General features: G+C 44.4%; 1 protein-coding gene across 2 annotated transcripts in view; it reads right to left on the reverse strand.

Annotated features, from left to right (window-relative positions):
- The window catches only part of LOC135910486 (probable ATP-dependent RNA helicase DHX34), a 40,698-nt gene extending 30,626 nt beyond the window's left edge, over window positions 1-10,072 (reverse strand). For both annotated transcript variants that reach the window (XM_065442528.2, XM_065442529.2), the window contains exons 1-5: window positions 9,604-10,072; window positions 9,113-9,204; window positions 6,678-7,447; window positions 4,422-4,703; window positions 465-669 (exon numbers count right to left, since the gene is read on the reverse strand). In XM_065442528.2, the coding sequence (XP_065298600.2) occupies window positions 465-669; window positions 4,422-4,703; window positions 6,678-7,447; window positions 9,113-9,204; window positions 9,604-9,986 (1,732 nt within the window). In that variant the 5' untranslated portion in view covers window positions 9,987-10,072. The remainder of the gene's footprint in view (window positions 1-464; window positions 670-4,421; window positions 4,704-6,677; window positions 7,448-9,112; window positions 9,205-9,603) is intronic.
- Window positions 10,073-13,417: the final 3,345 nt, after the last annotated feature.

A 13,417-nucleotide genomic window follows, 5' to 3' on the forward strand; every position in this document is an offset into this window, starting at 1 on the left:
TTAGTAACTTTCATGTTTCCAATGTGGCCTCTGAGATAGCATCAATGCAGGCTGGTGCGATCTACATCATGCAGATGGCATTCACTGGGATTCTCCGTCCACAAAGTTCCTGCCCGCAGAATGTCAGTTGCACTGCACCACGTGTCCTGACCTACATCTCCTCAGTATCACCTGATGCCTGCTGCGAGAAACGGCAGCTCCCCGTCATGTGCGACTTTACATTGTTTTGGCCGTGCTGGCAGGGAGGTTCCTCTCCTGAAGAAGTCATCTTGCTCTGTGGTTTATATGCCGAGTGTGCAAGCGACACAACAATGAAGCTCGCATCTCTCAAATGCAGTACATGGCAGCTTTCAGGTAAGGTGCACATAGATTATAATTATTAGAGCGCCTTCGGCGTTTCCACTCGAATGATTCTTGCACAAAGTAGTCCACAGCCACACAATACCAAGGGGAACATGCCTCACCTGCACGACCTTTGCGCTGTTCAGCGCTGGCACGGCTGATCCAGAACTCCTTGAGCTTTTGCATGTGGCTGGCTGAGTCGTAACTCATCTCCTTCACTTTCCCGGAGTCCACGACAAACCGAACGCCATCAATGGTCACGGATGTCTCGGCAATGTTGGTTGACAGAATGCACTTTCGTACCTTTTCTGGTGCGTAGTCGAAAACCTGAAACAGTGAAAGAATGTTACTTATTTTTGCAATGAACTACAGGGTTTATATATTCAGAGTCCAACATGTAAAAATGTGCCGCTGTGTTTTGGCAACCTATGTTCACAAATGGCATAATGAGAAGTGTAATAGCAGGTAAAATATTAGCCCTAGCATGCACAGTAGCTTACAGAAACATCGGATGTAAAGAGCTCATTAATAAAAAACCAGCTCAAATGGTTCATTCTTGTCCGAATTCTCAAACTGAGGCAAAAATACAAGAGCGGCAATGAATAAACACACAGCTCTACAAGACTATGAAAGTAGAAGCCACTATAATTTAACTTGTTCATTAATTGCCCATAACAAGTCCTACATTTTGCCATTGTATGGATACAGCTTCTAATATAAAAAATGAAGAGAGTGGACAAGGCGACCTAACAAAGAAAATTCCTGTTCAAATTCCATCAATCACTGTTACCGTGAACAGAGGGCTATACTTGCATTGAAAAGTGTTATCTGTTGCAAAAGTACCCTGGGTAAAGCACTCACAACCAGTTCAGACATAAACCTAGGTGGCAGCACTGCGACCACTTGTACTGCGCTGCTCTGATAGTCAAGAGAGTCTCAACTTCTACAGCCTATGCACAACAAAGAAAAGCTCCGTGGCAAAATACGTTTTGTAATCAGTTCTTATTGCCAAGCGATCTCATCATCATCATCATTATCATCATCAGCCTGGTTATGCCCACTGCAGGGCAAAGGCCTCTCTCATACTTCTCCAACTACCCCGGTCATGTACTAATTGTGGCCATATTGACCCTGCAAACTTCTTAATCTCATCCGCCCACCTAACTTTCTGCCGCCCACTGCTACGCTTTCCTTCCCTTGGAATCCATTCCGTAACTCTTAATGACCATCGGTTATCTTCCTTCCTAATTACATGTCCTGCCCATGCCCATTTCTTTTTCTTGATTTCAACTAAGATATCATTAACTCGCGTTTGTGATATCTTAGTTGAAAGCAAGAAACCGATCTCATAATGGCCTCAAAAAGCTATCTTTCATCAAATGGGACAGGTACATGCGTACAGCAACATCTCCATGTACGTGGACAAAGTGACCAGAAAATTGTTTTCCCCGGAACCGACATCCTACAGAGAGCAATGCACGAACAAGGTTGCAGTGGATTCCCTGGCACATACGTCTCGAAACAATATGAATTGTTTGAAGAGAATTCTACCCACTGCATATGTCCGCAGCCTACGTGCCACAGCACATAGGAAAAAGAGAGGTGATACACGACAGCATCGACGTTGCCCAACTCTTGTCCACAACCCTTTCACCCCCTTTATCATCCCTGTCTATCAACCATACAAGGAAAACAAGCTTACCAGCCCAAATGAAACCCTCACCTTCTCTTATCAAGATCTTCTATAAAGCTGCACTTTGGGGCGAGACTGCGCAAACATCTTACTTTCTAACTGTTTGGTCTCGTTCTTGCTTTGGCCAGCGCTGCACTTTTGTCAACAGTCGTCAGCACAGTAAGGCGGCAGTGTGAATTGAACACCACCTACTCAGTGATGCAGGCGGCAAAGCAAAGGTTCAGACAGTGAGTGCTTGTGTGATTTTGCCCTTTGTTGTGTTCTCCAGGGTAGCGCACCCCACCGCTGCCGTCCAGTTGTTGTGACGCCTGTAACTTCATTCTCTACTTCTTACCCTTCACCAATCATTGAATAAACAGTGCAAGTTTTTCACCAGAAATTGTCTCGTCCCTGCCTGGTTGCTATGGTCTTCCAGATGCCTGCCCACCAACAACGCCACGCTACTCAATGGTAACGCCGGTCGAGGCTGAAGAAACAGGCATTGCAACATCTTGCGGCCATCCATCGGTTAACTGCGGTTAACTGATGAAGGAGCCGAGCTGGCCCCAAAACTTCTCAAGTTTAGATAAATCCAATTTTTTGTTTGAAGACGTTATCGACTTGATAAACAACTTTGTTTGTGAAAAGAACACAAAGATAAAGATGTAATACTGCATTGCAGTTTATTATGTTGATTTTTCATCCTGGATTACAGTACCAGAACAGTACCAAGGCATTTGAAATGTAAAGTCAACCTCAAAAGTTTACAGATTGTGAGATTAACAAAAAAAAAAAACGATACTGTAGCCAGTAAAACCACACAACGCTGTGTTGTTCACTTCTGATAGCACAGTCTGGAAGTCTGAATTCGAGGCTGCATACTGAGACTGCATAAATATTCAGCTTTTCCTCAGATTTCACAGTTCACAAGCTTTTGGAGTTTGCCACATACTGTGCCAATACATGAGGAAAAACTAGACACACATTTCAAGGTGCCAATTTTTCTTGTTCTTGAACTGAAGCCAAGGAAGTTCTATGATCAAGATTCTTCAATACCAATGCTGCCTATTAAATGCCAACTGCAGCAACATTTCACTTTGGTTACATGTATAATAAATTAATATTATGTACCACTATAAAGCAATCTTAGCAAAGCCACAGGGCTGGTACTAGGATAGTTTTCTTGTTAGCAACCTTTAACCCTTTCAGTGTCGTTTTCTTTCAGAGGTGACACACCCCCAGCTTTGAGTTTTTCCTTGGATATTAGAAAACGAACACAACGGTTCTTTTCTTCGGTTATTCAGAAGGGTTAAAACGACACAAATATTGGCAAATGCTTCCTTAGCATGGTCCCCACATTCTTTTCTGACCTCAGTGACATGGTGGGGCAGAAACACGAAAATGTACCGGTACATCAGTGACAATGAAAGGGTTAAACAGCACCTAGACGGAAAACATATGCATCTGGTGGTTACCGCTATAACGCAAGTGCCAGCATGCCACCTCCAAAATTTTTCACTGCGTTTTCTCGAAGGTCATGCCAAGGAGCCACACACTCTAGGTCATGCATCACTTCTGGCGAGCGATAATGGCAGCATTTTTGACAGTTTGGGCATCAAAAACTTGTATTCTTGATAGTTTATTGTGACACTTCCGCTTGTATTTCAAACGTCAAATTTTGCACGGATGGATGGTGCCAAATTTGTGTGTCCGGGCACATACCCAGTGGACAGCAATGTCAGCTCAGCAACGTTGTAACCAGTCCATAGCTAGCAGCACAAGCTAGCAGACAACATGGATCACCCACTGGCAGCAGGCTGTAGCCTGCTACCTCTCTGAGCACAGAGGGTCCTTTATAACCATGATATCTTAAACTAGGCTTATTACGCGGTCCAAAATTTTCTAGCAGTTGGCCTTTAAATAGCCCTGACCGAGATTCTGATTGACACATTTGGAAGATCCATTGTTTGAAAACAGATAATGAGTTTTCTTTAAATTGGTGCAGAGTGAATTTCACTGGGACCTTGGTCATCGGTGAAGACACAGCAATCCCACACGTGGTGGCTATAACTTTGAACACTGTTGGCAACAAAATAATTAAACTATGTATGTGGATATGCTATACTTATATCTGAATCAACTATGCCACAGAAGACTTCAATAATCAAAAGCAAGTTGACCACGAAACATGTGGAGTTCCGGTTTTATATGACCGTACTGCTTGCGTAGCTTTGAAAGCATTGCTTTCTTGGTATGAAACAGACCATAGAACCTAGGGCTGCATCCTGCTGTTATGTGTAAATGTTGCCCACGGTGAGAAAGACAAAAGTTGCTCTCTTATTGTTGTGAAAAAAAAAATACAGACAAACAACAACAACAAAAGACAGGGATAAAGAAAGAAGCAAACCTTGTCCTGTTCAGCCAGCGAAAGTGTACTGTGCAAGGGGAGGATGACCCAGTGGCCATTTTGGTTGGCATACTCTTCTGCTGCCTCTTGTACGGCCGAGATCTCGCTCATGCCACTCAAGAATACCAGCAGGTCACCCCGCTCGTTGCTGGGGTACTTGTTGTCGATGAGGCTCAGCAACTTGACATAGGGAGCAGGATTGAGACGGCCCGTACGAGAACGTTTTTCCTCCACAGTGACGGGGTGGTACTGTATCTGAATTGGGAACAGCCGTCCAGGCACCTGCATTTAAATATTGACATGTTCATCCCTCCAGTGAAGCACAAAATTAGTGTCACTCATGTAGAAGAACACTTTAGGCTAAAGTACTGGGTGAAATAATAAAGATAGCAATTAGTAGTCGTAGTAGTTGTAGTAGTAAGCCGAAAGATCATAAAAGTTCAGAAGGGCAACACTCGTGGGAACATGGCTGAATACAAGGTTCTGATCATAACCACAGACAGAAGCAGATATTTCCAGCATTTGAATTCTTTGTACAGAGCGCATGCTCAAATCTGTACATTTTATTGATTTTATATGCTTATATTTTGTTGTGGGCTACAGTAAAGCGTAAATTCTTGAATTTCAACACAGTAACACCGCAAGTTGCAGTCTCTTAAATGTTTTTTAGTGTTGTCTAGCACATTCCTTGCAACTCAAAAGCATGAAGACAAAGCCAACACGCAAGATCTCATGACATGGAAAGCATGACACCATGTTGCAATGTGAACTGAAACTGGAACAATGAGCCTACATTGGTGACTGCTCTCTTTTAGACCCATTTTATGAAAAGTCAAGCACAGTGTTTGCTTTATTTGTACGTCTCTTCTTGATAAGCTAGTCTCATTCATGGAGCATAGAGGGTTAAAAACATGTTAAAAGGCACGAAAGAAAGCTTGCAACATCTCCGTGTTTCTCTTTACTGATGTAAATTTTTATGTCAGATAACACACCTGCCATTTAAGTAAAATATTCCGTGACAATTAATGTGAACTATGACAAACAAGAAAGATTTCCCAAAATATGCAAGGGCCCTTTCACTGATATTGTTGCTTTGATGCGGTGAAGGGACTTGTGTAGTGTATTTGCAAGAAAGATCACTTTTGATGGGTATATCCCAAGAATAGTGGTCAAACTAAATGGTATATCATAGCTTCAAACATCAGCATAGTCAATCCTGGCACGAGGACAAAATAATAATTATTGATTAAGTTGATGTCCAGATTTTCACAAGCAAGGCTTTAGCAACGCTGCTGGCAACAATACAGTGAATAAAGAAAAGGAAGCTATTTTTTGCATCTTGTTAAGCAACTGTCTACAAATAACGACAGTTACTGAACCATGCAGCATCCAGGGCAAGTATAATGTAGCAATTATTTCCGCTCAACTTTATGTTACAATTATAATTCACTGCTCACGGCCAGCTGATGTCAATGATAGCATGGACAGAGTGCCCCTCCGGCCACTGACGAAGCACGACAAGAAATGACATAGGCACAGAACCATTACATTACCCAGACCATTACCCAAACATGGCTTATGGTAACAAAAGTAACATGTAACAGTAAGCAGGCATAATATGTCTACGAGCCATAACTGCTGGAGAATATTCTAGTAAATTTGTAAAAGGTTGCCACTTAACTTGCAGCTGTTTGAACTTTCTATGTGAAGAAAGTGCTTGAATCACATCCACAGGTGTTTGTTTGCGTGGTGGGAGCCTCCATAGATGCTTTCACAAGATGTGCTAAACAAACATTTGCTTGAACATTCTTCTCGACTATATTTGCTACACCACTGTGAAATCTGTGTGCTTGTAGAAAGAACCAACCGGCTTGAACTGCAAATATTGCCTATGTATTCTCTCTCAAGTTACTTTACTGTACGCCCTTGGACTACACAAGCTTCTTCAATAAGTAAGATTTTATAATGGGCAGCAGACTTGATAATTTGAGTGACTGAATGAATACAGCCTTGCCGTTTTCCTGAAGTGTTCATCTTCATTGAAAACTTGCTGCGTAGAGTCTCATTTTCTGAAGATATTTCATGGCACGTTGACATGTTTTTTGCCATAGTATTACACACAATACATGTTTTCAGCCTTCCCTCACTACAGCCATTTGGGGGCTTACAAGTGGTATGCTTTGAAGTTGTCAAAACCGACTAGACAATATTAAAACACTGCGGTTCCAACTGAACCAGCAAAAGAACATCACTAACCTGTACAACAGGACAGTTGTAGAAATACTGGGAGAAAAGCTGGATATTAATGGTCGCAGACATCAGGATAATCTTCAAGTCTTTCCTGTGCTGCATAAGGCACTTCACAACGCCCAAGAGAAAGTCACATGTGAGATGTCGCTCGTGAATTTCATCAAGGATGATGACATTGTATTCCTTCAGCATGGGGTCACTGGCAATCTGTCGTAGCAGCAGTCCCTCTGTCAGGAACAGCATCTTTGTGTGCTTGCTACGGCGCTTCTCGAACCGAATCTGGTACCCAATGTGGGTTCCATACTCGTTCAATGTCTCATAGGCGACACGCTTGCACAGGGAGATTGCAGCAATCCTTCGTGGCTGTGTGCATACGATGCCTTCTAGTCCTCCGCTGAGTAGGTACTGCGGTATCTGCGTAGATTTCCCACAGCCGGTGTCGCCAGCGATCAGCACAACACTGTTCTCCGACACCACTTTCAGGATGGTGTCCTTGTACTGAGCGATGGGGAGGTTCTTTTGGAATTCACGCAGTTTCTTGAGCTTCTGAAACTTTTGCCTTTGCAGGAAGTCAAGATAGAGGTGGAAAACATTTCGCACTTCGGCCACTTCCTCTTCGGTAAGCGACTGTGACGTGTCACTGCTGTCAATGTGAACACCGGCATCGAGCATGAGGACTCTGGGCTCCTCGGGGAACATGGAAAAGTTCACTTTGTGGAGAGGATCGTAAATGGCAGGTAGGCCCAGTGACGGGTCAGCACACTCCGATGGGTCAGCTGTAGGGAAGGATAACAAGTCACTTACAAGCAATACAAACAAACTTTGTCAAAAGAAATGAAACCACATGGAATATGATCACTGTGGGGTCCTGGCTGTATGGTACCTGTGGCTGCATGGTACCTGTGCAACTTCCAGAGCTAAAGAACTTTGGAGGAGAAAGATGAGAGTTTTCTGCTCTCTCAAGGGCTCTCAAGTGCTGTGTGTGCATCAGAAAGCTCGCTAGATGTTCTGGAGTCAGCTGTGGTCACATTTACCTCGGTTTTGTTTCTCTCAATACAGAATGTACAACACAAAAGCTGTGACCCCACATCATGATTACAAATGATAAGAGCTAATGGCCAAAAGCTGAACTAACTCACGGTGATAATGACACAAAACTAAATTACCCTTACATCGTGTCGTCAAGACTTCGCATTTTCAAAAAATAACTACGAGATCAATGTCTGCCGACACTGTGGTCTGTGGAACCCTAGTCCGTGCCTAGGGGCAATGAGGCAGGTCAAGCTGCAAAAGGGTCCGTGTAGACCACTACAGAGATGCATCATTGGTAAACACTGTCTGTCAAAAGAATGACCGAAATGCCTGGTGATGCATAAGCGACAAGCTGAGCGAAGTGGCATTTTCTATGCTCTTTGATTCAGTTCAAATATAAAGCAAAACATGCGATCGATGTTGAACCTATGTTGAAATGCAACCTGCCTTTAACAAAACCTGACATGAGCACTCTGTTTTCTGACCTAAAATGTAACTTTTCTTATGATTACAAACAGCAAGAGAGAGTGCATAAATCATCTGGAAAGTAATTAAAGGCAAAAAGATTGCAAGGGAAGCCTCAGCCTCGAGCCAACAGGAAGTTTTATAAATAGCGCACTCAAGCATCTTAGCATACACGAAGCCACACAAACTGCTAGCATTGTTTTAAATTTAAAAAAAATTATAGTGTTTTATTCTCTCTTGTATGCACAACAGTCTGCATCCCCTTGCTTTGGGTGCGCTAAACCTAAAGCTCTGTATTGTTGAAAAAAGGTACTTGTCTTCAAGGCTCAGGCAAGGATAAGTCCCCTTGATGAAGCAATGGCTCCACTCCAGGTTTAGGATTCACTTGTTTTCCCACTCTGGTACGCAACCGTATCAAGCCCAAATATAACATGCTTTGAAATATGATGTCTCCAGCTTGACGTCTAGTTTACTGTGTCTTATATTTTGTAAGTTAAACATGCTCGACGAGGTCATTGATTAACCTATGAGAGCGTCAAGAGGTCTGTCACAGCTGAAAGCTAGATAATTAGTGTTCTAGATCAACAACATGACCTTCTAAGAACAATTACATGATTAATATGACCATCATTGTTGCTATGAAGTGCATAGTGTTGACAATTGCAGTAAAACAACAATAAATTAACAGCAATATCAACACATAAAAAGTGTTCTGGTTTCACTTCCAACCTAGGGTTTCAGCAATGCATTCAGACCCAAATGTGAAACCATACTGGCACCACAACCAAATGTAGGAGAAGAGTAAGAAAAGTCACCGATGCATTTCCCTGCACATTGTTTATAATTGAAACTGAATTTAATGCAAGCGTGACAGATTACACACTTAGGAGGAGGGAAACAGACCACAATGCATGACTAGGCCCTTTCTCCCATGAAACACATACATTTCGAAGTCCCAGCTTCAATTGCGGTTTTCTGCTTTCGCTCTTCATACTTCTTCAGGAATGTCCAAAAGTTGTCATATTGCTTAGAATGCCTGTGCAAAATGAAAAGTCAACTTTTATTCATACCAACTGAATGCATAATCTCTGTTGCATAGACACACTGCGACATAAATCCCACAAAAAAACCATAGAATTTTATCTTGGTTTAATATCACGCTAGAGAGCTTGAAATAATAGACAGGTACTTCCCTGAGAAAACTGCAGCAAATATTGCTCTTCCTGGGAAAAATGGTTAGCGTCAAACTTTGCTCACGACAAAGGCGCCCTACTTCACTACACTCCTTGCAATTCCGCATAAATCAAGGAGTAGACGTAAACCAAGCTCCCACAGTTAGTTTTAGTGACACATTTACTGGTGTCTATTAGTGTAGAAGTTTGACAGGATCAGAGCGCGCTGAAAATAAACTAACTTTTTAAGTCCGCCGACTTACCTTTTGATAGGGCTGTTGTCACCAAAGAATATTCGCGTGAGGTCATGGCGAAATTGCGACAGATTCTTGCATTCTGAAGTTCCACTGTTTGGTTTCGGTGGGACCCGGTCGCTATCTCTTGGCCCACCGTCCCGTTGTCCGTGCTTCCTCGGCGAACTGTCGCGATCATTTTGGCAGTCACTATCACGCTTTGGTGAGCTGTATCGTCGCCTATGCTTCCTGTGGCTACTGTCGCGATCACCGTGATCTTCACTGTCACACCTCGATGAGCTGTGCCGTCGCCTGTGCTTGCTGCGTTCGCTGTCGCGGTCACCGTGGTCGTCACTGAGCTTGCGTTTGTGACTTGATTCGTGACGGTCACTCCTGTCGCGTTCTCTACCCATTTCGACTGTTCTTTTCGTTCTTTACAGTGAGAGCGCGGAGAACGAAACCGATGCGATGTGCAGCCATGTGGGCATGTTTACGTTGTTCTTGCGTGTCGATGTTGGCGCGGCTTCTCTTCGATGGAGCTCACAGAAACTTTGAGCTTGAAGCAAGTTGTTTTATCATTATGATTTATCAAAATAATGGCTCCGTAGATGCAATCAATTAAGCGTGCACCTGAAGTAAGGGGTTTTGTTTTACTTTCATAGCTTTACGAAGACGAGTGGCGACTTTGGCGCCACTTTTAAATGTTGTGCAGTGGTGTGTCGCAAACATGCTTTCACCTGAAGCCCAATGCCCCCTCTTGGTAAGTCATATTCATTCTCTTTCTATTCGTCAAACATTTACAGCGGAGATTTTTATTTACAAAATACACACAAACGCAGCGAGTGCAGTTCTCCATAACTTAAACGTGAGGCACACAAGCCGACACATAATTTTGCTGGACCGATGAAGGTTTGTTTACCGAAGGTGAAATGTTAAAAAAAAAAAACAAGTCGAGATATCGAAAGCTAGTTGAACGATAGTCAAATGGTGCCAAAGAGAACGAACGCCGAAGAGCGAGTGGATAGAAGTGCAGCGATGCCACCTGACCCTTTAGCTGGTGCGTAGCAGGAAAAGCAGAAATTCAGACGCAGTTTTACAACTGTAAGACAGTGACATACAGTCGTGCAAAGTTTCGAAGAGGTCCTCGACACTGACATATTCACGTTTTGAATGAACTGGAAAACTGCGTAATTTTCCCTTCAAATTGCCTAAGGTGTCCTTCTAGACTGTGTCAATCAAACAATCAATCAATCAAAAAGTAAACTATATTATATGATTAGGAAAAGATAATGCAGATAAATTTGGACCGATAGCCTGACCGGTCCAATACAAAAATGATTAGCAATCTTTTACAAACTTACGGGTCATAAATACAGATAATTGCTATGCATAAGTACTACTCAGTAATCAGCTATTTTTACACCATGAACAACCCCATAATAATCTACATCATCAACAACAACAAAAAAAGAAAACAGATGAACTATGGGCAGTCCACAAGATGAAAAGCACATCACGAAAAGGCGTTTTCATGTGGTCATCTTTCCTTGGTCCCTCGTAAATAATTATCTCCACCCTCGCGGATACATGATTGAATTTCTTCAGTGACGTTCATGGTACTTGAATATGTGTTAATGAAAAGAAGTGATAAATAAATTTACCGACGATTACGATACTCACTACTGCGAAACTAATGCGAAATTTGAGCGCAGCTCTATACGTGTTTTCACTTCGCGTGTCAATATTTCGTGTTATGATTATATAGGTATTATATAGGATTATATAGGTGATTATATAGGTATAGGTTTATATTAGTAAGAGAGTGCTGTAAGTAGCGCGCTTTGTTTCCATAACCTATTCTTACACCGTGGTTTCCATACAGACGACGCGCGCTACCCTGGCGCCGTGTCGTAGCCATCGCCGCCGCACAGCCCGTCTTGCGCGGCACTGCGCTTTGCTTGCGCTTTTGTTCCACCGACGACGAGAGCGGCCCTTCGTGGCGGGGAAATCGTGCCACCGGTGTCAATGGCGACAACACCCAAGGGAGCGTCACAGATCGTAGCCACTGGCCAACGCCCCTTGCAGGAGCAGAGGTCCGAGTCACACACGCTGGTACCATAGAATAAAGGCTGGTACCGCGGACGGACCTAAGGAGCTGGCGCCGCGGACGAGCGTAGCCCTTTTCCACCTCACGCCACCCTGGGTACCCCCTCGGAAGCGCAATGAGATCGCCCACGCGGCTGCGGATGCCGTGGCCGCCGGCAACTCAGCGCATGCGCAGGCCGTTTCCGCACACGTTGCAGCAAACATACGTCTACTGAGTAAATATTGCACGGTTTCACACGCGCACAAAGACGAACAGGTGTCGCTCGGTGAGTTCGAGCTGACACAGGCGGGATGAAGAGCGCCGACAGCGGAGAGTGCGTACTTGCGCTTGTATTGGCGGCGAGGAGTTACGGAGTCGCCCTCTATCGGAAGCGCCTCGCTGGCGTAGTATGAGGGATCACGTGGCGCGCTCCTCATAGGTTTTGCTGTCAGCGCTCACTGAAAACACCACGCGCGAGCTCTCCCGGACATTGCTGTAAGTACTTTCGAAACGAGAGAAGTTTCTTACTGTCTAAATAATAATCTTGGTCAAACTGAAAGCACACAATCGTTTACAGCCGCTATCTCTTCACCGAATACGTACAGTGAACGCCACTGCGCGCGGTCGCCGCAATGGAGTCTCCCGAACCGGCTTCTTGCGTGAAAGGTAGGTAAACGCTGAGAGCAAACTATGTGAAATATGTTCTTATAGTGTTTGTATAACTAAATGGAGCGTAATAGAACGAAGCCTCAATGCAGCGATCGCGCAGAATCGCAGCGACCGACTGCGCGTCTGCATGCTTGTCCGCGCACTGTTTCGCTTTCTGCGCGCGCGCGTTTTCGCACCGTGCCGTGAGCTTAAGGCCGCAGAATATGAGCATTTGACAGTATACAAGCAACCATTGTTGCGTGGGCGCTATCAGAGCTGTTCAAAAATAATTTCATTGTAGAGACTTCGACGCCTACGGGACTGTGATGTGCCGTCGCGACGATTCAATCTTTTTTTCTTCTAAATTCTTTAACTTTCAATACTATTTCTCGAGTTGCGTCGCACTGTATGTTTATCGGCATTCTCAGCGTGCAATTTCCCGCTGCTCCTTTTTTGTAATCCAGTGCATTAATTCATAACACAAACATGACCATATGCCATGCTTTCTTTAAATGTGCTTCTTACCGCTGCCTTTCCACTCCACTGAACTTGCCAGTATCTATAGCATCGACAAGTTCATAGACCAAACCGTCATGACATTAGTCGGGCAGCGGACTCGGGGCGAGCGTCTCAGTGCGCGTTTTCAGAACATCGCAGACCGGGTGCCGTAGCAGAAATCTCCCTCGCGTCTGTGCTTGCTGCATACCCGAGTTGTAGCCGATGACTATTTGCCGGTTTTATGTTTGGCGAGCCAAGCTTCACGCAGCTTCTTGTCCTGCGGCTACGTGTGAATAAGGCTGACACCGGCCTCCGTTACGTGCGTCCGGCCCTGCGGCACCGAGCAGTAGCCTACCATGTTGCGCGCCTTCAAAGGCAGCCACTACCTATTGTAGTGCTTTCAAGCGTTGTAAAGGAGACACTCGAAGCGTGAAAATTTCGCCACTAAATGAAAACCGCAGCGTACGAGGAAATTTAAGCTCGTTTTCAGCTCGCTTCGGCGCGCCCGAAGCAGCCGACGCGGCCGCTGTGTCCACGTGATCCCTCCTAGCACGTCACGCCGACGGTGGCGCCAGCTTTTCCAGTGGTGGAGCTCGAGGCCAATACCCCAAA

This window comes from Dermacentor albipictus, chromosome 6 (genome assembly GCF_038994185.2).
Source record: "Dermacentor albipictus isolate Rhodes 1998 colony chromosome 6, USDA_Dalb.pri_finalv2, whole genome shotgun sequence".
NCBI lineage: Eukaryota > Metazoa > Arthropoda > Arachnida > Ixodida > Ixodidae > Dermacentor > Dermacentor albipictus.